We start from the raw sequence: 26,986 nt of genomic DNA, 5'->3' as shown, positions 1-26,986 counted from the left end.
AAACTAAGAACAGAAGCCTTGTCTTTTCCATATAAAATCATAATGAATCCAAATAGTTGACATAAAAGTTTAATTAAATGGAAGGGATGGCATAGTTGCAGGGATGAGAGAATGTGGAAAGCATTCTTAGAAGCTTTCTAATTCCCAATTTACTTACTCACCATGTTTCCCTTTGGGCCTGAAGGTCCATCAATACCTGCAATGCCCTACAACAAACAACATAACGAGCAATTTTCAGTGGACTTCCTTTTTCCTTCTGGAAACTGCAAATACTCAACAGCTCATACGTACAGGTTGTCCAGGGGGCCCAGGTGTTCCTCTGGGGCCCAGTAATCCCCGTGGACCCTGCAAGACAAGAAACCTGTATTGACACCTGCATGATTTTTTCTGAACAGAGATGCCTGTGAGCAGGACTGGCCAAGGAGTGGAATAAGGAGGAGGAAGGATGAAGGGAAGGCAGTGTGGTTGTAAGAAGGAAGGAAGGAAGGAAGGAAGGAAGGAAGGAAGGAAGGAAGGAAGGAAGGAAGGAAGGAAGGAAGGAAGGAAGGAAGGAAGGAAGGAAGGAAGGAAGGAAGGAAGGAAGGAAGGAAGGAAGGAAGGAAGGAAGGAAGGAAGGAAGGAAGGAAGGAAGGAAGGAAGGAAGGAAGGAAGGAAGGAAGGAAGGAAGGAAGGAAGGAAGGAAGGAAGGAAGGAAGGAAGGAAGGAAGGAAGGAAGGAAGGAAGGAAGGAAGGAAGGAAGGAAGGAAGGAAGGAAGGAAGGAAGGAAGGAAGGAAGGAAGGAAGGAAGGAAGGAAGGAAGGAAGGAAGGAAGGAAGGAAGGAAAGAAGGAAATCACTGATAACAGATTTTCCTCAAGGGCACTATATTTCTGAACAGGATGTCAGTGTAAGGGCAAGCTTTGATTTAGCCTCTTTATGGTCACTTCAGAGAAAGGTGGGAGATTGATATTTATATTTCCCAGTGCAGAACATGGGCACAGCATCTTCCACTAAAATTTCAGCTGTGTCTTGGCCTGAAGGTCTGACCTGAACAGTAACATAATATTTGCATTCCTTTCTTTTGAAAGCCTTATGGTGTGTCATACTCTATACTAGTATTCTAATACAAAATAGTGTTTATATCTGTAGTAAGGATTCAGTAAGTAATTAAAAGTTGCTAGTAATTTTATTACAATAAATACAAGACATTCTGGAAAAAAAATTTAGATTTTTTTTTTAATCCCTAAAAACTTTCAAAAAAGACCAATGGCTATTCTCATAAATAAGGTGAACAAGATTTTGGTATATAACATAATCTTTTGCCTCTATACTTATGTGAATAAGTAGTAGTTTTCATTATTGTGTCATAATTCATGTTCTGCTGCTAAAGGAGGCAGAACTGAGTCTCCAGCCTCCTCATACAGTCACAAATCACTGACACTAACTGTAGCGGTCTTTGTGCTTCGTGAGTAGGCAGTAGCAGATCAGAAATTTAGGGTAAAATTCCCCTTTCTGAGGCTTGAGTTCTTGCCTGCAATGCAGAACTCTGTTCTGCAGTGACAGCACCTGCAGAATTCCAACTGACAGGAGTGGAAATTCTGTACGTGAAACAAGTGTAAAATACACAATGAAGCATGGTAGTGTGAAAAAAGATGAGAACCCAGGCCTTACTTTCTAATAAGTAGATATTTAGGCAACGCTTCAAAAGCAACAGGGGCTTGGCTATATTCTGGTGTATCAAGGACAGCAGGGACTGATTTTACACAATTGGATAAGAAATAGCATTTGTGATTCTGGAAGTTGTACATACTTAGCTGGATATATCCTTAATTCTAATCCCGTAAGTGGTGTTTCAACCCTAACAAAACTGTCCATTTGTTTGCTTTTCAGCCAGAAACAGTATTCTCTATATACAAACACATGAAATAACTTTTATACCTGCAATTCAGAACAGTTCAATAGAATGGGAAAATATCTGAATGTGACTTTTGTTTGTAACAGAAACAGAAGAATAAGAAAGAATTGCTTACAGCTTCACCTGGGAGACCTCTTGGACCAACTTCCCCATCTTCTCCCTGGTTTTGTGCAAAAGGAAAACAAGTTTTAGAAAAAACCAAACATTTATCATGACCTTATTCCTATTATATGAGGATTCACTGTAGATTTTCCTGTGTGAACAGCAACTTACTCTTGATCCATCTTCACCAGGTAGGCCAGGGGGTCCCTGTGGGCCACGGTCTCCCTGAAGGATAAGAAAAGTCATTAAAATAACTGCTGGAAACTTTCTGCTGCTGGAAACAATAATGGATGGGAAGGGAATTGAAAAAAAATATGTTAGCTGAAGTTTGATGTGTCAAAACATGTCTTGACACAGTCATACAAACCTGTAAGTTATAGTACTCAGTAAAATCTTTCATTACCTTAGTATAAGAACAGATGAGCATTTTTGAAATAATGAATAATTTGTGTTTGTACATTTTCACTCTGTAACAAGAGTTGGACTTGGTGATGCTTGTGGGTCCCTTCCAATTCAGAATATTCTGTGATTCCCTGATTCTGTGATTTTTGGCCCCAGAACATAAACAAGATACATCTACAAAAGGCACTGTTACCCACATTTTCCTTTGTCTCATCACCACCTTCCCTCTCCCCTACACAATGTATTACTGCAGTAAAATAAGACGTGTTCGTGGGGCAGAAGTTAAGAAACGAGTTGCAGGGCCCAGGAATATGCAGAGATTTACTAACCACCTTTCAGAACCACACACCCTGGCACCAGCTACTGAGAGCCTTGGGACTGGTTTGTCTGAGGCTTTGGAAGGCAGCCAGACTGCCACACTTCCCCTCAGAGGCTGGGGCTTTTCAAGTCTATATATGCAGAACCTCAGTAGATTCTGGACCATACTTTTAGGATTTATTTTTCTTTCCCAGTTCCTAAAGAGAACTAGTGTGCTACAGAGCTCAAACACCACTGACTGACCTCCTTCTGGGCAGCAGGCTTTGAGACTGTGACTTCCTTCTGGCATTGGACAACACCCAAGTATTCATGCTGTTTGCCTTAATTTTATCAGTGTCTCCAAGGAGCCTGACCACTGCTGGGAATTCTGGTAGAGATATATGGAGCCACTGTTCAGTGGCTCTGTTCTTTACACTTCCAAGCTTTCCTAGGGAATTTTAGGTAACCCTCATATACCCAGAGCACATCCCCCAATTCCAGGGATTGTTAGGATTTTCTTCTACTGCCTTTCTGTCCTTCCTCAGCATGGAAGAGAAAGTTAAATTTTATGAACTGCTCTCTAATACCTTCAAGATGAATTCAATACATGAATTGCTATTCATATATTTTGCTACGCTCTGCAACTACTCTATGTTAACTGCAGGTAGAGAATGTGGTTTTCTACATGTTAGACAACACTTATGAAAGATGACATGAGAGGCATGGTCTTTCCTCTGGCTTCCTATTTATATCCACGTGAAGACTGACTTAGGCTTTCAAATACTGAAAATGCTCATCCCCTTAAGGGCTACCTTTCTCTTCTGACATGGTACTTAGATATAGATTAGGAGTGTGCATTCAGTGTCCTGGTATTGTCACTCAGTAAGAACAAAACTTCCTATCATTATCAGCATTCTCAATTTTTCAGCTCTATTTCTTCCCTTCAAGTGTTCTCTTAGAGGCTGAATTTCATTTTCCTTGGTTCAATTTTAAAAGTATGAAGTGTCTTGCTTTTGCACTGAAGAAGAGTTGTGCGTCTAGTAAATCTAAATCAGAAAAGTTCAAAGTCACAGATAACAGGGTTAAAAGAAATATGGCATTATATGATGTGATCTGCCCTACACTGGAAGTCCAAGAATCTCAGTAACTCCTGTCTGAAAATTTATGGGTTTTCAACGCTGATTCTTTTACAGCTGAAATACAACTTCAATAGAAATATTTAACTTTTCTTGCCATGTTTATTATTGCAAGCCAAAGTGAACCGAACATTTGCATTGCATGTTGTCACTATCTAAGACTGTGAGAGCTATAACCATCTTATCTGGCTTTGAACTGAGCTGCTTGCACAAGGACAATAGTGCATACTCTTACAGATTTCCATAGAAACACAAGAATCTAGTGTTTTTTAAATAGTGGGATGAGAGAATATGGAAAAATGTAATTATTTTCATTACTATTTCAAAGTTTTTATCCCAAACTTATTTTTCTGTTTTTTTGGGTAGGGAGGGGAAGTGTGTGTTTTAATTTTGGTATGGAAATATGGAAAAAAATGAATATTTGAAAAATAAGAAATGTCATTATGACTTGGAAGGTACCACAGACAAGTCTAATATTCCAGGCTGGAGAGCAGACACACACTGCCTGACTCAGGCCAAATTTCCGCTCAGGCCTCTGAGTGCAGGTGGCAAGTGCTTAATGCTGAGCCCCCTCTGCTGTTGGCCTGCTGAGCATGCCGGGCTTCCATTATGGGATGCACTGACTGCTTTACACTCTTTACCTAAACCAGGATGATGAAAGAGGAGTAAACAAATTCATGATGACAGCAGAAGTTCCTTACCCATTGCAAACAGAACTCAAAAGAGTACCCTTAGCTGCTAATCGAAAGAGCTACGTTAGGGTCTGGTAGCCAACACAGCCGAGCTTTTCTAGAAGTACAACTGTGCTTACCCACTGAAGGGTGAGGGTGAGGTAATAATTCCTTGGTCGCTGAGCTTTAGCACATTTGGAAATGGTTTTGCTGACATTCCCATTCACTGTTTCTTTCATGGTGCACTGCACTTACCAGGACAACAGTAAAGGAGGGACACTCAGCAGGGTGCTAGCACCTACATTAGGAGTATGATCTGAAGCAGAAATCCCTGGCTGTGATTATTTCTGCACTTTGTAGGGAAAGATGAAGTCTCATTCCATAGATTTGTATGACAAAAGGAACAAGTACTTTAGTTGTTTTAAATATTAATAGAAATTTTCCTAATTTATCTGACTTGACTGTGACCTTTTTTAAGCTGCAATTGTTGCAATAAGCCCCACTAACCAATTCAGTTTGTAATTGAAATATTCATATTCATTTTTTGAGCAAGCTTTTAAGCAAGTTAAAATTTGGCATGCTCCTGATACAGAAACTTCATGCAATTTCCTTTCTCTATTGCTCTTTCCTTTAGAGCAATGACTTAAAAGTCCAACAGGCAAATTCCTGCACTAAGAAAAATTAGAGCAAAACCTAGCTGAAGATATGATCTAAATTCTGCAAATATATTTAAACTATAAATGTATATATTTTTTGTCTATTGACTGATATTACTCAAAAGTTTCACATTGGAATACATTGCCTGACAGTAAGCTATTATTTGTAGAGTGAAAAGCTGACATTCTGTTTTAACTTTCCCCACAGTCCTTAGTGCTGCTCTTAATGAATAATGAATTATTTCTGGGACTCTATTAGTTTGGTGTTGTATAAATGTACATATTTTTCTTCTTACCCGGTTACCTTTGTCACCAGGGAGGCCAGGAAGACCATCAAATCCTCTGTCACCCTAGGAAAGAAATCACTTTAGTAAATGAGGAATCAGCTTTAGTAAATGACTGTTAAATTGTCTGAATAAATAGTGCCTTCCCCCTGAAAGTTAATTTCTACCCTTGGGTTGCATGTGCACTTTTGTTACTGAATGAAACACATGGGGCTAAGCATATAGATCAAACTCACAAACTGTTCTACTACGAATTGTAGCAATAGAAGACGCCACAGTTTTTCACTGTGCTGTAGTTATGCTATTTATAAAAAGAATTTTCATACTGAAATGAAAAGCTTGATTACAACTGCACTTTGCAGTTGCAAAACTGACTTCACTGTTACTGATACTCTGTAACTAGAAACTACCTCAGAGAGAGAGAACTCATGCCCCAAGAATCAAATTTCTTCAAAGTCAGACTACTAGGAATTACCATTAATTACCATATTTTAAATGGATGATTCATTCTCAGCTCTTGCATCTGACCCGGCTCTCTGAAACCTCAGTATTTTCACTTAAGAGAAGAACTTTGGGTTGGCCTGGGTGAAACTGTGGTACCTACGTAAAATCTGTCTAGCCCATTCCACGACTTAACTAAAGCCTCAAGTCTCATTATTATTTACCTTTGCACCAGGTTCTCCTGGCATTCCTCTGGCACCATCAGCTCCAGGACGTCCCTGCAAAAACCCAAAGGGGCAAACACTTGAAAATGCAATGAAATCAATTTATATTTAAATACATTTAAATAAAAACTATTTACCTAGAGCAGAACTGATCTATATGCTACCTACCCTTTTGCCAGCTTTTCCACTTGGACCGGGGGCACCTTGGACACCACGAGGACCCTAAATTTAAAGAGAGTAACACTTAGAATTCCATGAATGTCAGCAAAAAGCAAGTAAAAAACCTCACCTCAAGAACAAAGTAAGATTTTTTCCTACACAAAGCTGCATTTCTTTCCCTAGGAGATGGATTCTGGTTCCCAGATTCCCAATAGTTTTAAAAGCACATGGGCATCCAAACTGGCCTTAGCACTATGAATTTTAACTCCAGTTTTCATGAGATGGCATTACACATGCCATAAGTCATCCTTTTAACATGTAAGTTTCTTACATTCTTTCCATGGCTTTAAAGATGTCAGCCTTGTTGTTTGAAGAACCTTCTTCCTCTCACACCAAAATTATTTTATTCCCATTATAATTATTTAGGGAAAACTGAAGAGTGCTTACAGATATATACACAAACATGAGTTGTGCTAGTAAAGATCTCACATACTGTCTTAGCTTTACACAACATGGGTTTAACTAGAGAGAGACCAAATTACCCCAGACTGAAAAAACATCTCACTTTCCAAACACATGTAACTTTCACTGACGACTGTATGGACGTTAACTGTGGAAATTTTCTCACCTCCCACCCAAATGCATTTTCAGGTGAAAAAAAGCAATGGTAAGGACAAGCCATCCAAAAATATTATGTAGGAAAAGAAAAAAAAAACATTAAAAATGTAAGTAACGAAACTGAGACTGTACAACTCTTCAGAATGCTTTTTTTATTTTCTTTTTTATTGTTTTATTTTTCTACTGCAAGTATCCACGTGCAGTTTTAAGACAGCCTCTTAGTAATGTATCAAATCCATGATACTCCTTGAGATCTGGAAAAATCGTTGTTTTGGATACTTATTTCATTATTCTTTCAAAATCTTTTTACTGCTTTAAGTTTAAATGGAGAGATTTCCATGTGTTTCAGTGCTCTTTGACATGACTGTGGTGAAGTTTATATAATAGCAGGCTGAGAAACAAAACATGCACTGAGTCCTAATTATTTATTCCTGATCTGTCACATCTTTCTTGAAAATAGCCTGTTTAATTACCAACCAAATTCAACCTCCCTCACCTTATGAGATCTGATAAGTTCAGAGCCCAAGGTCATCCAGTTGCAGACTAACATATCATTATCGAACAGAGAAAAGAGCCTGAAGTGACAGTATTAAAACTGGTTTTCAACTGATGACACTCTACATGTGATAATTGCATTTTGTTATACAAAGATTGTTACTTTCATATTTCAGAATGAATAATCAAGCTATTGATTTTAACTACAATTTTAATATTGATCAAGCTATTGAAATTATAAGATTGTATTATAAAGGATATTTTTATTCAATTGCATGCAGGAAGCATATAATTGATTGATTTCTTCCAACTGATAAGAATAAACTTCTTAAAGATGAAACATGCTCAAACATAGCAGGGAATACTAATGTACCTGGGGACCTGGTTCACCACTTTCACCTTTAGCACCTGCTGCTCCAGGTCCACCCTTGATGAAAAAAAAAAATGAACATATATTGTTTAAGTATACAAAAGTTTCTTTAAATTAATAAGTTACTTTCTATTTCCATACATGAATTAAAGGGATAAATAACAAATATTCCTCGATTCATCAGGAGGTGTGAACTCACCGTTCATATCTACAGTTTTATCTACCTTGATTTATCACTGTCTAAACACTGGGCAGAAATATTTCTCTTACCAAAGAGAACTCCCATGAATTTGAATGCAAAATGTAACTCTTTGTTCTGTGTTAGTATCTGAGAGCTAAGTATGAGCACAGTAAGAATATAAGTAATCAGAAGTGCATCCATTGTAGGGAGTAAGAGCTGAAAGCCACCTCTTTTTACCTTTATTTCTGTGCTGTACAAAAATAACAGTCTCAGAGTTCGATCCAAAGATCACTGTAGTCAATGAAAAATACCCTGTCTAATCTTGTAATGAACTTCAGTGATGTTTTAATCAAGTCCTTTGTGCACTTGTCCCTGAAGAAGTGGAGAATCTATATAACTACATCTCTTTATTAATATGAAATGAAGATATAGATTTTAAGAGTCAATTTTAATCATAAACAGGCCAAAACCCAATATTCATTCATATTGTACATGGAATCAGGGGCAGAATTAGTGAAAGTAAGTTAGAGGTCTCACAAAAACAGACAAAGTAAACCAAAAAATCTTGGCATGCACACACAGAATACAGTCTCAGGGAAAGAAGATATGGGAGTGTGTTACTCTGTGCAAAAGAATAGTTGCATTTTTGACCTTTGAAACAGGTTGTGACCCAAAGTATGTGTTTAATATGAAAAAAAATATTGCAGACCTTTGGAAACTGGTAATTCTTCTAGGTTGACATTGGAAGGAAGAAGTAATCTAATGGCTTGGCTTAGTGCTGAGTCTCACATCCTGAAGCAGAAAGATCCCCACTGACCTTGCAGATATTAATTCAAGTCCTAATCAAACTGAAAATCAGATCCCAAACTGGTACTGGCAGTGGAGAGAAGATTGGTTTTGGTAGGTGGTGACTCTCTCTCGGGGTTTCTCTGGTGTAAGCTCTGCTTTTAATTAACATAATTGATTACATTTACTATCTGTAGGCAGACATTTATTTTTTATGCTAGGTTAGCTAAGCATGTGAACACCAGACTCAACTAATGCTAGACTGGGGATTTGACACTATGTTTAAGATTTTTTGTAACTAATACATTACTACTCTATCTTATTAGTAATAATAAGAAACATTACTATTACTAATAATGTAATTATAGTCATAATAATTACTATAATTATTATAGTAATTAATTAATAATTAATTTAACAAAATAAAATTCATGTAAAGAGTAAAAGCTCCAACTTTTTCATTCTTAAAAGAAGCTGGGTAGAAAAACAATTTACAGACCAAGAAACTTGCTGTTGGAACTGTAGGCAAAAATGTTTCTAGATCAAAGAGTTGGATTTCTAGAGCCTCCTGGTGGTTTAGAAGCAAAACAACTATTAATATTATTAATTTGTTGAATTTTGCATACCAGAATTCATGAAGGCTTTTAAAACACAAAAGCATGAGTATGAAGGCAGGTTATACCTCTGCTAAAGGTATCCAACCTACTGTCAGTATCATATCAGCCTTTGCAAAGTCTTCCTTGCTTACAGCAGTTCCATAGTTTTGTCTGTACAGACTGAATGTTATCCTGTAGATCTCTTGAATTAAATACGTTGCTGGAAATAGTGTATGAGTTTGTTATATAGACCAAATATATTTGACTCTTTTTAAGTATGGCATACCTAATTGTGATGAATCAGGAGTTTGTGAGCCAGATTCTCTGCTTGGTAGCCACTATTTACTTTGGAAGAGCTACTCTAGAAAAGAATTGCTCTTGTACAGATCTGCTTAAAAATACAAGTATACACACTCCGTACAAACACTAAGATATTTTAACATCCACAGGGCCATTTCCAGATAATTTGGTGTTAGCAGTCGAGACAAATTCAGGATTGAAGTAAAAAAAAAATGGTAACTCTTTTAGAAACCTGTGGCTCTTAATTGTTTATAGGAATGCCTCTTACAAAGTTTTCAGGCTTAGCTTAAATATTGAGCAAAGGTGATTATGCAACCTCTTGCTTTAGTATCTCTTTCTGTAGAGTTTCATATTTACTACAACAAATTGTATTAGTAGAATTACAGAGATGTTAGGCTATAGAGGCATATTTATGTAAAACTATTCACTACTTTTTTAAGTCCAGCGGTGTGCTCTGTCCAAACACCACAAAACCTATAATAAAAACTCATTTAGTATTTAGGTTGCATTGCAGATCTTGAGTTAGAATACAAGCTATAACTTTAATGATATAATACTGATTTCAAATAAGTAGAAAAGAAGTACAAATACAGAGGGGTAGGCAGAGCCAGAATGAGATCTATGGGCTACAACACCACGTTCTTAAACCTGAGCCCCTGTTTTGTCTACTTACCACAGGACCTGGTCTTCCAGTGAGTCCCATAGGACCAGGTGGACCTCTCATAGCAATCTAAGACAAACAGAACACCAGGAGTCAAGAAAAAGTTGCCAGCCAGCATACATATCCTATACTAACAGAGTTTTAGAATGTTTTAGCAAATACCCCCATCTTTGACTTCACATCCTGCAGGATATGAAACAAATTAAGTTTTGGCTCCTTGTGCTCACCCTGGCTTGCTGAAGAATAGCTTGTGCTTGAGCTTCCTGAGCTGAGATTGTTGGGCCCTTCTCACCATCTCCACCAAAGCGAAACTGCAAGTACCAAAACATGAAAAGGATTTAGAATTTATCAAATCTAAATCATACTTCTTGCTTGCTGCAACAGTGCAAACTGCTTCAAAGTCACAAGGTCAGTCTTTAGTTCATTCTACAAACTTCAGAAGACGGCTGCATGGGGACCACTGCATCCAACATGAGTATGAAATCATTGGTGATTGTAACTGAAGTCTAAATTTATTCCCTTATGAGCAAATATCTTCCTGAGTTTATGGGATATTGGTTTCCATTTGTTTGTTCGCTTGTTTATTTAAAAAAGAGGCCAAAATAGACTTTACTTGCCTGCAAAAGTCAATGAAAATATGTACCAAAATTAATTAAGTCTCTCTACACTGGTAGCTACCCACATTAAAAGTGTAATTTAATTTAAGGCAGACACAAATTTGAAAAATGTTTGGTATCTAAAATAAAACAGTTTTGTGTTATTTTGGACAATTTCAAAAGAAATTACAGAACAAAAATTTAAGCGCTCATTCCTGTGCTTCTGCACTGTTATTGCTAATGAGACTGCTGGCAGAAGAAGCTCTTCAGTGTCGCAGAAATACTAGGCTGCAACAAGAAGCATGGCTTTCCAAAGGTATGGCACAGGCACACGGGGTATCAGGGCCATGAATCCTGCACTGCCCACAACAGTTTGTCCAGTTTGCCTATGCCCAGAGTTGACACAGATCTTTTTCATCCATACACACACTCAGGAATAATTAATTCCAAGCACACAGTGCTTTTCACACCCCAGCACAAGATACTTTAACAGCTTTGGGCTTGTTCCTCCACCTGCTAAAACAGATGGTGTTTTGCTTTGACTCCAGTGGGAGCAGAGCTGGCTATGTGCATATATTTCTATTCAAAGGATGCACTGACTCTTCAAAGAGGACACTGAAGTCCGATTTGAAGCATGGAATACTTAAAAATCTCCATGTCAATGAGACTTGAAAGCACACACGCCTGTAGGGAGTACAGGCCCTCTGTACAACAGCAAACCCCTTGTTTTGGACATATAGTAGCAAAATATAGTTACTGTTAAAAATATAAGGTGGTTTTCACTCATGAAGGTTCCAATCTGTCAGGCATGCAGGAGCTAAAGCATATGTTTTTTTGAGAAAAAAAAAGGCACCATATATATGAATTCCAAACGATTACACCATAAAAGAAATTCTGTATCATTTTCTCACTCCACAGACAAAATTAGATGAAACAAGAAAATACCTATACATTTCTTGAAAGACACTTCCAGTTTCTGTAGGCTGCTTACCCTGCAACCATAACTTACCGGCAACATTAACATGGTACCTGGGGGACCTGCTAAACCATCAGCACCAGGAAGACCAGGGCGACCAGGTGGACCCTAAGAGAACAAAGACAAGAGAGAAAAAAAGGTGAGAACAAAAAGATTATAATGTAAGAGAAACCTTTTGAGTCACTTACATAAATTTACACTCATAGAATGGCTTCAAAAGGACCTTAAAGATCTAGTTTTAACCTCCCTGCCACGGGCTGGGCCACCTTTCACTAGGCCAGGTAGATCAAAGGCCCATCCAACCCTGCCTTGAACACTTCCAGAGATGGTGCAGCCTCCTGGGCAACCTGTTATAGGGCCTCACCACTGTCAGCGTAAGGAATTTCATCCCAATATCTAATCTAAAGCTGCTCTCTTTCCACTCAAAATCCTTCCTTTTGTCTTATCACTATGGGCCCTTGTAAGAGGTCTTTCTCCACCTCTCCTGCAGCCATCCCCCACAGCTCAGCCTGTCTTCACAGAAGGGGCACACAAGAGTGGCAGAGGGACAGAACCACCTCACTTGCCTTGCTGCTCACGCTTCTTTCATGCAGCCAGGACACGGTTGGCTGCAAGTGTATGTTAGTGGGTCATGTCAAGCTTCTTGTCCACCAACACCCCCAAGTCCTTCTCTGCAGGGCTGCTCTCAATCCATTCTCCTCCCAGCCTAATTGCTGCAATTATATATTTGTGCCATGTCTGGTCCATGACAGGCACATGACGTGCTTAGTCAAGAATTTCCTTATGATGAATTCAGTAAGCAGCCAGTTACAAAACTAAGTACTATCAGTAGTTCCATTACTAGGTGTTAAAATTCCCATTTTACAAGTTCAAATTCTGGAATATTTACTTAATCTACAGGACAGAAATATGAAAGAAGTGTGGATGCAGACTTAGTAGCAAGGTAAAATATTGTTGGGATTTTAATATTATCTCATTATACAGTGATAGCATCCTCTCAGCATCTTATATATAAATACAGCATGAACATGCTGAATTCACCAGTAAACTATCACTCATAAGACACAGGAAAGTTTTTAGTAGCTTATTTTCCTCAAATAAATATTTAGGCTGTTTTAAAATTGTTTTTGTGGTGGCAGTAAGAAAAGGCTTACAAGAACATGAAGACTAAAATAATAGCTTAAATTTTAACTAGCTTCATGACTCAGTAGGTTTCTCAAGCTATATATTATCTAATATGGCAAATAAATTCTTCCAAGGTCATCTAAATATAATCCATCACTTTCAATATTCTTATGTGTTTTGATTCTGAAAGCCTTTTTTTTTTCCCTATATTTGTACATATTGTAGCTGAGGCCATATTGATTTTTTAAAAATTCATTCAATCCATATGAAATGTTTGTATATGTTAGTTTAGTGTATTTCAAAACACATCAAAACAGAAAAATACTAACAAATCAGAACTTAAACTTCTTCCTGTATTTACAGCACATATTTCTCCTGCTAAGAAAATGTTTGTCCAGATTCTCAGATTGCCTCTCAATTCTCCAGATTCATCTTCTCTGAACGAATCAGCCACAATTCCACTGAAGTTTCTAACCTCTGGTTCTATGTCAGATCAGGATCTAACTCACCCTCGTAGCAATTAGTGCAAGATATCCCATGAATGCGTGGAATAATCTGTTTGTTGACTTACCCTTTCACCAGGGTCACCTGGAGGACCAACGGGACCTTGTAGACCTGGGGGACCTGTAAGACCCTGTAGAAAACGAATGACATAATTATCCTAATGTTTGCAGACTTTTGAACTATTCTTTCCCTGAAAAGTTATGAGAAACACATATTTGGATAAAATAATTTATAAGACAGAGTATTGTTTTTTCTTACAAAGATTTATAATCGGTATTCAAAACTGAAGAATTTCATGTGCCCTCAGCTTGGAGCCTGCTGTCACTGAAAATGTGAGGTGACCCTTTTCTATACCCTTCTAAAAGTGCTAAATCTGAAATACATTTGGGAATATAATAAGACCAATATTGTGTTAACTTGTGAATAGAAAAGCCCAGGGGATAAATCAAACCAAATAAAGGAAATTGTGATTAATCTACTTACAGCAGGTCCTCTTGGTCCTGGTGGTCCTTCAATGAGCATGCCCTAGGAGTGGATGAAACACAACATTGCACTTACTAGTTTGTAGAAAAACAAAACATCTTTTCATCTGAACTACTGACGTCTGCATTTCTTAGGGTTTTGATAATTTTTTCCAGGAATCTTCTCTCTACAGTTACTAGAACAAGAATCTGAATCATTACGTGGCATTAAAAGTGAGGAAGACTTCCTTGCCCTTGCTGAAACATGTAGTGATGGTGTTACCAGTGGCAAAGCTGAAAGTTATCTGAGTAGATCTTTCTAAGACGTAGTTACTAGATGGCCTGAAGATCAGATCATGATCTGTTTTCCTCTGCACAAAATTTTCTTTTTTTTAAGGAACATGTGGTTAGTCCTTCAAAAAACTGGAGGAGTAGCTGGAACAGGCCACTGTTGGTAATCACTTTATACCATCCATGTTACAGGGACTGTTTCAGAGATCATGGATAGTGTGCATGCTGTCATCCTATCATGAACAACAACGTTTCATAATGATGCATTAACAGTGAATATATGTTATACAGTGCTACTGAAAAACTCCCTGACATCTGTACTTACAGGTTCAATCACAGCTGGTTCTCCCTTTTGGCCTTTTTCTCCATAAGCCCCATGTCCTGTCACCTGGCCAGTAAAAACAACCCCAAAAACAAAAATAAGTAGAAGGTCTAAGGACCTGGTACAATAAAGAATTGCAGCAACCTGTAACTGAAAGCTAAAGCTGGAATTGGTCTGTACTATAAAAAAATGTATCACAGCTACAAACCGTATATATCAAAAATACTTAATACATGAGAAATGGAAAATGCAAAAACTCCATTATTGGATATTGTCAATTTGTAGTTTATGAATGAGATGTGCATCCCGTGAGTGTTTACCCTATGCTTTACATTAGAACTTTGAAATTAGAATCTAAAACTTCTATGTGCAAGTGACAACATTGGGTTTTTTTCTTATTTCATTGGAAATATTCTTGGCAATTGACAATAATCCTTCATGGCTTTATGAATTAAACACCCTAAAGTAAGATGGAAAGAAAGATCCCTTGGTCCAATATGGACAGTACCTTTCAAGCTCCTAATTTCATTCATTAGACATCCACAACATGTAAAGTAACCTGAGAAGGGTCTGTGCTTTCATGGCATAAATGAGAAAGGAGGTAAATGGCACTGTGGACACTAAAGAATGTTTCACAGAGAAATGATGATTCCTCATCACTACCTGAGTTAGCATCAACTGCCAAATTCTTTGAGGACTAGCTCTGTGGGAAGTTTTGGGTTCAGGATTAAGGTAACAGAAGAACCTAAAACAGTAATATCAATAACACATTCTAATGGAAGAAACAGATTCAAGTTTCAAACAAAGATATTTTTTTTTTAATCATGAAATAGTGTATTTTTCTTCAGAAGTACCTCTTTTCATCACTAACATATCCACTAGAAATTAGGTTCTGACCGGTTTGAAATTTAAAATTACGTATCTCTAGTTCAGAACATGAGAACTGTAATATAGCTTGCACAGACCAGAGCCTGTGTTCTAATTCAAGATTCCTGACTCCTTCAGCTTTGTATCAAGGCATTTTAAGTTGAAATTTACACCAGGGGATAGAGTCTACACCGCCATTTGCTTAATGCAGGACAAATGGTGCCTTATGGGCTCTTTGCTTCACAGATAATCTGAACTTTTCTGTGTCATTCTGCCACAGTGTCCCCATCTGGGCTAGAAGGAAAAGAGTACACTTGTATCACATTGCACAGATAAGGATCATTAAAAAATACAATGACCCCAACAGGGTTTAGAAAGGAGCAGTAAATGAAATACAGAAGGATGGGTTTCAAGGTTGGCAGAGAAAAGCATCCTCCCAGCATTTGCTGTTATTTCTTGGATCCTTTGTAAACTGAAGTTTTGTCTTTGTGAGGACAAAATAAAGATAAGACTGAGCAAATAGTGCAAACAAAATTCTCCTTTTCTACTATATTGAGAGTCTTCCTAACTAAAAAATACAAATAGGATTTTTTTTTCCTTCCAGTCTTAGCCATATTAATTTTCTTTGCAGCTTCCATAGCTGGTAAACTGGTAAACAAGGATCTTGGCACAACTAAAGGAAAGTTAAAGCCTTGCTGTTTAGCCTATGATTAAGTCAGACTGAAAGAGAGCTATAAAACTCAGAATGAAGAGCATGATTCACAGGATCCACCAAGTCATCCTATCTTTATATTTACCAAGCTGTTAAATCACTTCTGCAAGACCATAAACCTGTCACCATTGACTAAGCTTATTTTCATGAAAAGGTTCAGGCCTTAACCTTCCCACAAATGAATTTTCTTCTTGGAAAGCAGCAAAGGCCATGAGATTCTAGACATCTACATGCATTTCAATTTCTTAAGGTAATCATATAAAAATATTAATTACAGCACTTGGACCTGCATCAGAACTTATGTTTTTCCAGCTTTAGCTCTAGTTCAGAGAGATTTTTAAAACTGTTCATTTTATAATCTATTATTTGAATTCCACCTTTTCTTTCCTTTCCCTCCCATCTTCTGCCCTCCCTTATTCCCTTCAGCAAATGAGACAAACATTTAACACGATAAAAAAAAAAAAAAAGTTCAAGACTACTAAAACAAGAGGATGGCCTTGATCCAAAGGCTACCAGAAATGAGAATACATCTAATATGTACAAGAAGCTCTGGATCAGGGTCTGTGCAGTTTTGAGACTGCGCAATTATAAAAGGATTGCTAAATTAGATTAATCTGCATTATGCCTCCAGTCAACTTACGCTTGTTTCTGTGATATCGGTCTCTGCAGGAACACCTGGACCAAACTCCTCATTAGTGGAATCAGTTGGTTTCTCTTCATATTCTTTATATTCATAAAAATCATATTCTCCTAAATCTCCATCTACCAGCAGATCAGATTCACTGAGGTCTACTCCTCTGCTTCCATATTCAGTTGCCTCAGTTTTTTTATCATAATCCTCTCCAGTTATGTATTCTTCAGCAAATACTTCTTCAACGGGATTTTGCTATTCATATCAGTAGCAAAGATTTGGGAATAGGAGGAATATGTGGGTTATTGTTAGTAAAGCAATGTAAGCATACGCTCATCCACCATGATGACTTGTCAAAAGAAGAAAGAACAGTAGAACTACAGCATATTGTCTTTTAATTAGAGTCTGAAGGAATGGAAGCTCAGCCTTTCAGAGTAATTAAAAGATCTTTGTATAAGTAGTACAAAGAAGTAATGTTTCCATACGCTTTGGTTTTTTATTTCCAAAACCACTGAATTCAATATATCCAGTATTATGTGTACTGCTTGCGTAATGTTACTTTAGTGCCAAATATAGCTGAATTTCGCTGCTTGGTTTCACTCTTACAAGTATTCATGAATGACTATATGCAATGAGCAGTGAATAAGTTCAGATCTTTTTACAATAGCACTGTGGAGGAGGTGCAAGCGTCACTTTAGTTAAGCCCAGCCTTTTTCATTATCTTCTGTCTATAAATACCAATGCTGAGCTAAACTTCTTTTCTCCTGTTAATGATTTTGAAGTTTATTTACCAGTAAATTCATGACTCATGTGTGTCATGGTAATTTATGTTGTTTTTTTTTTTTTTTTTTTTTGTTAGAGTCAAAGTTCCACCAGTACAAATCAGAATAATTTTAAGATTTCTGAAATCTAAGCTTTCATCTTAAAGTATGTAAGCTGTCAAACCAAGCAAACAACATAAAAGCACTAAAGCCGTTTAATAGAATGCTATATTTGAGATGTACAAAACCAGTTGTGAAATAAAGGAGGATTGCTTTATTGTATTATAAAGGTCTTTTGATAATTTTGCATACAGCATAATTTTGAAAGAAATTGAAGTTCAGATATTCATTGATATAAAAGGATCAGACAATATGAAGTAGTATGATACTGAAAATATTCAGGAGCTAATCAACATCCAGCGTAAATAAAAAAATCTTGATCTAATAATGACATTGAAATATATTGCAATTAAAATAGAAGGCCAGATTCTGATTTAACGCTTGCCTAACTCCATTAATTACAGGAGTATGATTTCTACCTTACAACTGGAATAAACAAAGAACAGGACCAATTTTAAGCCAGATTTTACCTTTAGGAAGAAATGCTCTCACCAAGGAGAGCATTTCGCATTTTGAATCTACCTCATAGCTCTACTATTGTACAATCAGCTTAGAATTCCCCAGAAAACTGAATGATTTAGACACATCTGTTGATCAACTTGTGAGAAGCAAACGTGAGATTGAACACAAGAATGCTTTACAGCAAAATGAGTAAAACACACCTTAGTTCACCTTCACCTTACAGAATACATAGGAGGAAAACCATAGAAAAAAGGGGGACTCTTTTTCTTTTTTCAAATATACGGGGGAAAGGGGTGAGGGGGAGTTTTGTACATCTTTTAAGCAACAATCTTAATTTTGAAAGGAAAAGGTAAAAGAAAAATGAGAACAATGTTTCTTAAAATCCGCCATCATTTTTCTAACACTAGTGCTAATTAATATGCAAACATATTAATCAACACTGGCTTAGCTGCAGTAATTTTAATAAAATAATGTTTAGACCTGTTATTGTGGCTTTCTAGAAAGGTATTTTCCAACATAAGTCAAAATAATAATTTTACCTTTTTTGACAGTTTAAATTATAATGTTTCTTTTGAATAGAACAAGTGAAAATCAAATAATTTGATTTTGTTAGCTGAAGAACTGTGGAAAGGAAACTATGGCTTCTGACTCAACTTCCACATGCTGCTATGGTGGCAGCCATTCTTTGTCTTGTGTTAGGCTCTTTTTATGCTGCACCTTAAAAATTACAGGAAAAATTAGAGACTCCATTTCCCATTAGATCAGGAGGACTATGTCTAATATCTAACCTAGTTTATGCTAGACATAGCCCCATTCACATCCACACCAAAAACAGCAACACTACATTCCCACACAATCTACCACTGAATTATTGCCAGAATCACGAACTCTGCAGGTGAAGATTCGGCTGATCTCTTCAGAATTAGTGGGAATTCTGCCCAAGAAAATAGTAGTTTCTGATATTGGCTGAGAAAGCAGAAAACTACATTAAGTTCTGGTAGAGTTTATATCTTTCACATAGAAATCCTTTTAAAATGCATTTGTACTTTTTTAATGACTGACACCTGGTGGGACAAGTATTTTCTTGAGAGTCTTTATTACCTCATTTGCTTCAGTAGCTCTGGAGGGAGCTTCTGTCTGGGGCCCATAGTCACTTTCAGCTATGCTATAATCTTGAAATCCATCAATAACGTTGGCCTAGTATAAAAAAAACCAAAACACATTATTAAAATAAATCATGTATGAAAAATTCAAGAGGTATTGCTGTTATTCAGGTTATGGTATTAGCCAGATGTATTCATCTAGTTGGGTTAGGTAAATTTTTTTCTTATTATCAAAGATCTTCCAGTCTTGGTCTGGGAAAGATCTTGATTATTTCTTGGCTACCTTTACCCCTAGTTTGTCTTTTGTTGCTGCTTGAAAACTTTTCTTCTTCTTGAATGCATATTTTTCAGATTTTTTTGTTGTGGCCTTTTGAGGTTTGTCCTTTGAGCTAGGGGCCACTGTCCTCTTCTTCTTTTTGACCAAGGCTTTCTTTTTCTGCAAACGTTATGAAAGATGGAATGGAAAAACATAAATAAAATGAAAAGAAAATTGAGAAAGGGTGAATGAAAGAAGGGTAACCAAATACGAGATGAGTGCTGTCAGCCATGAGACCTTCCATCTCCAACTGAAAGCAAGAGTTACAGCTCCAAACAAAGAAATGAGTGAGAGGAAAGCATTAAGCTATGTACAAAGACACAAATTGACAAACCATGTGGTAGGGGACAGCTGGACACCACACAACAAACAGACCAGATTCTGTTACCTCTGTTTGTGCTACTGTCTCTTCAAACAGTGGGAGTCCCTCTGTTACAGAATCAGTTTCTTTATAATCTGCATCCCCATACTCATAGTCATATTCGATTAAATCTTCTGGTGTGTACTACATTGCAAATGGAAAAATATCAGGCATTCCCATGTTAGTGGTAGCAAACTATATTAGCAATACTGGAAAGTATCTTCACCTTTAATTAAGAATAAAGTTTAACAAAATTAAGGCAGTATGAACAATTCAATGTAATTATTCATTTGGGGAAAAAACCTCACAGCTTCTTATTTCTTTCAAAGCACAGTACAAAAGTAGTAAAACAGTAAGTAGTAATGCCAGGAAAAACCTCTCTTTTATTGGACTGCAAAGAAGCATCAAGTATAATTTTGACTACTGGGAGCAGCAACAGATCTTTGTGAAACCATAAATTTACTTAATCTTTAAATTTCAAATAATACCTCTTTTACCTGTATTTTTTTCAGGTGACCAGAAGAGCAGAGATGCCAATATCTGACATGAATAAATGATTTCAGATACAGGAAAGAGACCACAGCTCACAAGTAAGCATGGCTATCTTCCTCTTCTTTGATGTTGAGTTTGAAAATCAGGGCAGCTCCACGGTATAAATTTCCTGAGCAAATGCCTCACTGCTGTAATTTCATTTCCAGCTTCTGTAAATTGCTCCATAGCTCTGTTTCTATAATTTTTATCAAATGAAGATTTGGCACACAAACTTTTACAAGAGAAAGTAGCTTTAGAATCGGCTTATGTAGCGTTGTGAACATAATCTAGGGAGCCAGGAACTCCTGAGCTGTACTCTTGGCTGTGCCAAGAAGATCCTGGTCTCCATATTGTCTGCACCAGGTACAACTCATCAGAAGTGAGAAGAAAGGGCAGCTTTAAACTTTCTTTCCAATCCTACCATGATACAAGAACTGGTTGTTCTGGTAAATTAAAGCAGACTCCTGGTTGCTACCAGTTCTCTTTATGTGCCCAGGGACCCAAGAGAAGTCAGAATTGTGGCCAGAGTCTGGACAAGTGTTTGCATTCCCTTTAGGAAGAAATATTCAAAAGTGCCTCATGTGAACTTGTCCCTTCTGAAATCTCTCTCCTGTAACAAGTCAGCATCATTGTCTGTAAAATGAAGACAATATCTGTTCCATTACATTGATGAGAGAATTAGTACATTACACTTCCAAATCAGTCTGAGGATTCATAGAAGTCATCATTATCAGAAAGAGATGGACATGTTAGAAGAAATAACAAACTAAAATAGATCTCCATATTCCAAACTATATTCTACCATGTGACCAAAACATTGGTTTAACTATTCCCTCTGGCAATGTTTTTTGATATTTTTCTTACTTTTAATTTTTTTATTATTTTAATGCTCACAAGTTGATTTCCTCAGCAAGTATGACTAATGCTGAAATACCCTTAATCACTTAAAAATCCTTCTACATGACTTTCTATTACCCACTCCTGTGACTCCTCAGAGTCTTACCATGATCAGCAGCTTTTCTTAAAAGGAAGACAGATTTTTTTTCAGAAGGCAGATGCTTTTTGCTCAGTTATCTTTTGACTATTTCTACCCTTGCACATAGGAACTGATTAGTCATGAGATTCGGTAAACATTTAAAAGGGATGTAACACACTTTTGGTACTCATTCAATACTATATTTCACATTAATAAGAACACTTCAAGCTACATTGAAATAACAAAACACCATTTTAGGTGGAGAATATAATTTTTGTGAAGTATATGCGCACTTTATATCTACCTCATATAACGTAAGCAATGCTTTGATTTCATCAGTGGTATCTTTTCCATTATCAATAAAAATTGACACTATTTATACTTTTCAAAACAAACAGCATTTTAGACTTAACCACGGTAAATAACATGTGATTATTCTCTCCCTGTTCAGCAAATTAAGATTCAGTCCTAACCCCAGTGAAGTCAATGAAACATGTTTGACCTATACTTGGTATTGTTGGAAAGCAAAACAGCAATTATACATTTACAGGTCTGTCAAAGTATAAAAGCATGTTTTCTGGCTCCTGCAGTTCTGGAAATGCAACTCCATACAGCTTGTCTCTAAAGAAGTGTGTCAATGCCACCCAAAAAAGAAAATGCAATGACAAGCTTCTAGGAGATCACAAGCAGCCACAAAAAGGAAGTAAGGGAAGAACCACATAGACAACACCAGACTTTTTGAAATAGTTACAGAATAGCATTGAAATTGCAGTACATATCTGGAAATTATAAAAATATCTGCAAGTGATTTGCTTATCTTCACTGAAGAAGTCCACACAAACTAGGTTTATCTACAAGGCAAAAAAATAGCATTCAGTGGAATATACCTCTCTAAATTCAGTCATTCCACCCTAACAGTGGTAACCAATTCCATACTTTTAAATGCTTTCTCAGCCAAACAACATGAATCAAACACTTTGCTATGCAATTTTTACTGGAACCCAAGCAAAGGACACTACCTATGTTAAATAATATTCAATATCTTAAGAGGTAAGTGGAGCAACATTTTTCAGAGAACTACCATTTTGTTAGCCAGATTTAAGTTTAATATGCTGTTAGGAGTTTGTTTTAGTATCCTATAGACATATAGACTCCTCTTTAGTAAGCATGGTAAACCTATTCTGAAACTGGAAGCATTCATTCCAGCAGTCACTGTGATTAACTGACAAATAAAATATAGCTCTGTGTTGCTCAGTATTATAACTGTTTTGCAAATCTCAGCTTTTCTCAAGGTAAGCTGAATGGCTGTGCTGAATTGTGCCAACCACATGACTAATAAAATTGTAACAGTGGGTTAGAAGTAGTTTTTCAGAGGCCATAGACTAAACAGAAATGTAGATCAGGGGAAAAAAAAAAAGGAAGGAAAAATATCTGTGCCAAGCATGCTAGTATTAAAAAGTAAGTAGTGAATAAGGTGATCTTTATGCAAAGAGGCCTAGTTCAAAAAGTCAGAAATTTATGAATGAGAACTATAAAACATACAAAAAAAGCGCAAGTATGTGGACAGATCTATTGCATCATGCATAATCACACAGAAAATACTTTTGGGTATTGTGCTTCACTCATTTCTGTTAAAGAAAGTAAAATTTTCCTTATATGCAAAATGTGATCACAAGTACAAGAGTATATTTTGGTTGCACTGATATGCAGGCACACAGAAAGAAATAACAGGGATGGATGAGAATTGGGGAATGTCAGTTTCCATGCTGGAGTGAGATTACTGCCAAGCAGGTGAAGATCTTCCACTTAAAGAGAACTGTATCAGAAGGGTATTACAAAAATTCTTGAACTAACAAGCTAGGACATGTGGCCACTATGACAAAACCATATTCAAGGAGTTTTGAAACTGTAGTAATTTGTAGTCCCACCAATACAAGGAGGACAAGTGAAAATATGTAGTAGCCTAAACGTTCTTCAAGATAAACTTTATTCTTAGCAATCTTTCCTTTACCAAGATTTTTTTTTTCCTGAAAGACCAGCAACCCTCATTTTTCACAACAGCAAATAAACAGAAAATATGTTTTGTATTGAACTCCAGGGCTCCTGCTGCAAAGGGTTAAATATAGATGAAAAATCTTCCAGGTGTATCTCCTGAGGCACAATCTGTCCAGAGGGAGGAACACATCTCTACACCCCTAGCTGATGTACAGATGCACTTCAGAAATATGATTTACTCACAGAATGGTTTTACCAGCTCTACCTGATGAAGGCTGTTCCCTGTCTTTAATAGGAGAAAACAGGAATAGAGAAGGACTAGTCCTGTAAATGAAGATGAAATATACAAACACCAGGGACAGATTTAATGGCTTTAGTCACCAGCTGTGATGCTGGCAACTCACACTTACCCTGCTATTAACAGTTAAGACCGGATATTTGGCACATTCCCCTTCTTTTTCTGGAGCTACCCAGCCAAAAGTTCATCTTTATCAGATGACCAGAAACAGGGGTATGGTCCACTCAGTTTGACCTCAACAAACCTTGAGAAAAGTTCCTTTACATTTTGGATATGCAAAACCTAAGCCTCGCTGTTAGTTCACAGAAGTTGGCGAGTTGGCGAGTTCACAGAAATCTATCATAGTTGCACTGGTGATCAAGGAAAGATAATAAGTAGACTCTTGAATAAATAGGAGAAAGGATCTAGAATTTCAAAATAAATATTATGTTAAACTCAGTGAGGGATTTCAGCTGAGAGACATCAGGTAACACATACTTCAGATGTGATGCAATTTTCTTCCTCTTGCTTTTTTATCTTCTCTAGTAAGGCCACCAATAGTCACTAAACAGCCATTCTTGTAATGAATATTGCATATGACTATTTTCTTACAAATGAAAGGAAGAATGAAACCTGCTGCTTTTTGATGGGACAAAATGTTTCCATTATGACCTCATGCTTTCTTCACCAGAGCAATTCTATTGCACTACCAGATCATCATGCAATTCCAATTTAAAGAGATGAACTGTTTTCTCCATCAGATGAATTTTAGAAGCAGAGGATCGGCAGTATGCAAGGCCTGTTTGAACTGGGAAATAACTTAAATATTCTGAAGGAAACCTTACTTTGGAAACTGATTCTTCTGCTATCCATACTCTAAAAACCTAACCTTCCATTCCAAAATTTAGATTTTAGCAGATTTTGCTTTACATTTCCAAATTAAAATAATTAATAAACTAAATCATAAACCAGAGAACATTCATAAGCTCAATTTTTCCATTTCCGAAAGATTTTGCTAAATCATGTGCAAGCTAAAGCGGCAAAGATGACTTTGAAATATTCTAGGCTCACTCACATTTTAGAAAATGCAATAAAATAAAGGATGCCAAGGAAAATGAGAGTTTTAGAAATCAGCTCCAGTAATATAAACAAATGAATGGTAGAAGATGTCAATCTTAGGGCAGACGTAAAGTTAAAAGATTTAAAGGATGGCCTCTTCTACCATATAGTCCTTATATTGCTCATAAAAGTGATAAAAGCAAGGAGATAAAAGGAGATAAGAACATTATCTTCAGTTTCCAAAGACATTCTATTTCAAAAGGAGAATAAGACTTTTAAGGTTCTTTATTATGTTACTCCCTTATATAAAAAGTCTATATATCTATGCAAAGAAAAAGAGAGTCAGGATGATCATTATTTTTAATATCTGCTAAGTTAGCTAACTGCAGTTCTAAAGATAACAATAAACATAAAAATAAATAAAAAAAATAATCATCTTTCTGCATTTTTCAGAAAACTAGTCTTTCTGATCAATCAAACACACAAAAGACACTAAATTAACAGGTTCTGAAAGGATGCTTGAAGCCTCCAAGTCAACATATTTGGGAGCCATTTGCACTTTTAATTTGCCAAATTCATTTCATTAAAGGAAAACATTTCATGTGTCCAAATAATCCATGAGTTTGGGATAGATCCAAAATAAATAAAGCCGAGTTCCTTTAGGGAGCCATTTCTTCAGCACAAGTCAGACAGTGTGATTCACTGCGTTACAGAATAATCTTCTAAGAGAAGATTTAAAAGACTGATAACTTGTTCCTTTGAAAAGTAGACCTGATGATAATCCAGAAAATATAGTGCCCAACATCAAGGTGATGACGACTGGCTACGTCTGTCACTGCTCTAATTTCTGTGAGCTGGCCAAGCATATGTGATTGAACTGGAAAGGAATTTAATACATTTCCATTTATAGCAAAAAGGGGTTTGAAAACAAGACAGAAGCCAGAATGTTCACAAGGTATTTATAAGAAAAGCATAGGTGTGTATCTTTTAGAAAAGCAATGTTGACAGTTTTAAAATATAATTTCAGACCTATATGGGAACCTTAAAACCAAATCATACATTCAATGTGAAAAAACCCGAAGTTTCCTCAACTTTTAGGCTACACCTTTTTGTGTAGTATGAACTGCTGAGGTCATCACTCTGACTTGACAAGCTACAGAGATTCATACCCAGCTTTTCACAAGCAAGAACAAGGAAGACTGACGCACACTTCAATTAAAACATGTCTTGAAGACGGAAATAAATGATAATAAATAACAGAGTAAAGTGTGTGGATATTACTATTAATCCACTGCTCTCCTGTTTTCAGACTGAATGACACTTAGGTCTGATGAACAAATCCCAGGGGAATAGAAGCATTCTGCATAGGGAGGGTTCGGACATGCATCTATCCCAACAGCTCAGCCTGAACTGCTCACACAGAACCCACAGTCCTGGCCAGCAGCCAAGGGCAACACACTCTGCAGAGCCTGAACACAAAAGGTAGTTAGAGGTTGGCCAGTTAAATAAATCTTGTTTCAGCATATAATACAGTCACTTGGGCCCAGAAAAGGACTGACTGAATTAAAATGGAAATATAAAGACCCAATCAGGTCCAAAGCTTGTATCTTGAAATCCTCAGGTCACCCCTTGTAGGAAGGGAGAAGAGAGGATGGAGGAGTTGACCTTGCTAAGGAAGAATGGCATGGAGAATCAGCACAGCACAGCTGGGTAAGCAGGCAGACAAGGTTAGAATTTAAGATAAGTCCTCCCTTTCTAGGCTGACTGGTTCTATGTCTTTATTCACAGCTTGCTATTTTTGTGAGATGCTTGATTCTTCCTGAACTTTGTTTAGGGTAAACTTGGCATTTGGTTCAGGCATGAAGAGATGCTGTAAGTAAAAAGTAGGCATTGAAATCCTCTCTGTTGGATCACCCAAACTGCAGTTTGAATGAGATGCAAAAGCAAAATAAACTGCAACAAGAAAAAGGAAATCTCACTGCATCACTTAAAGCATCATTAATAAAGACAAAAGATTACAAATTAGTGTCCAGTAAATTTACATATGAGAGCACAGTGAAGGTCTTAAGGCCTTGAGAAAAACTCAAATATTTTAAAAAGCAAATATTTAATTTCCGGTGTTGCAGTGATGTGACATGCACTCTCATTTAATCAAAACTCACCAGAATATATTCCATAATTTTTCCAATTTTATGGTTGGCAATTATTTTTAGTCTAGATGAAGTCTTAGACCCTTCCCACAACAAACATATAGACAATTCCACCAGC

The 26,986-nt window shown here is 36.8% G+C and overlaps 1 protein-coding gene across 1 annotated transcript in view; it reads right to left on the bottom strand.

Annotated features, from left to right (window-relative positions):
• Positions 1-26,986, bottom strand: part of COL11A1 (collagen type XI alpha 1 chain) — a 133,536-nt gene that overhangs the window by 67,829 nt on the left and 38,721 nt on the right. The window contains exons 6-23 of the mRNA XM_066192346.1: positions 19,908-20,024; positions 19,493-19,639; positions 19,202-19,297; positions 16,767-17,012; positions 14,551-14,613; positions 13,957-13,998; positions 13,541-13,603; positions 11,878-11,952; positions 10,500-10,583; positions 10,285-10,341; positions 7,752-7,805; positions 6,275-6,328; positions 6,107-6,160; positions 5,454-5,507; positions 2,167-2,220; positions 2,009-2,053; positions 292-345; positions 162-206 (exon numbers count right to left, since the gene is read on the bottom strand). Of these exons, the coding sequence (XP_066048443.1) occupies positions 162-206; positions 292-345; positions 2,009-2,053; positions 2,167-2,220; positions 5,454-5,507; positions 6,107-6,160; positions 6,275-6,328; positions 7,752-7,805; positions 10,285-10,341; positions 10,500-10,583; positions 11,878-11,952; positions 13,541-13,603; positions 13,957-13,998; positions 14,551-14,613; positions 16,767-17,012; positions 19,202-19,297; positions 19,493-19,639; positions 19,908-20,024 (1,404 nt within the window). The remainder of the gene's footprint in view (positions 1-161; positions 207-291; positions 346-2,008; positions 2,054-2,166; positions 2,221-5,453; positions 5,508-6,106; positions 6,161-6,274; positions 6,329-7,751; positions 7,806-10,284; positions 10,342-10,499; positions 10,584-11,877; positions 11,953-13,540; positions 13,604-13,956; positions 13,999-14,550; positions 14,614-16,766; positions 17,013-19,201; positions 19,298-19,492; positions 19,640-19,907; positions 20,025-26,986) is intronic.

This window comes from Chamaea fasciata, unplaced genomic scaffold (assembly GCF_029207755.1).
Source record: "Chamaea fasciata isolate MVZ Bird 193981 ecotype frontalis unplaced genomic scaffold, bChaFas1.0.hap1 SCAF_10, whole genome shotgun sequence".
Lineage (NCBI taxonomy): Eukaryota > Metazoa > Chordata > Aves > Passeriformes > Sylviidae > Chamaea > Chamaea fasciata.
The sequence above is the reverse complement of the archived record's forward strand: the minus strand, read 5'-3'. Positions and strand labels throughout refer to the sequence as shown.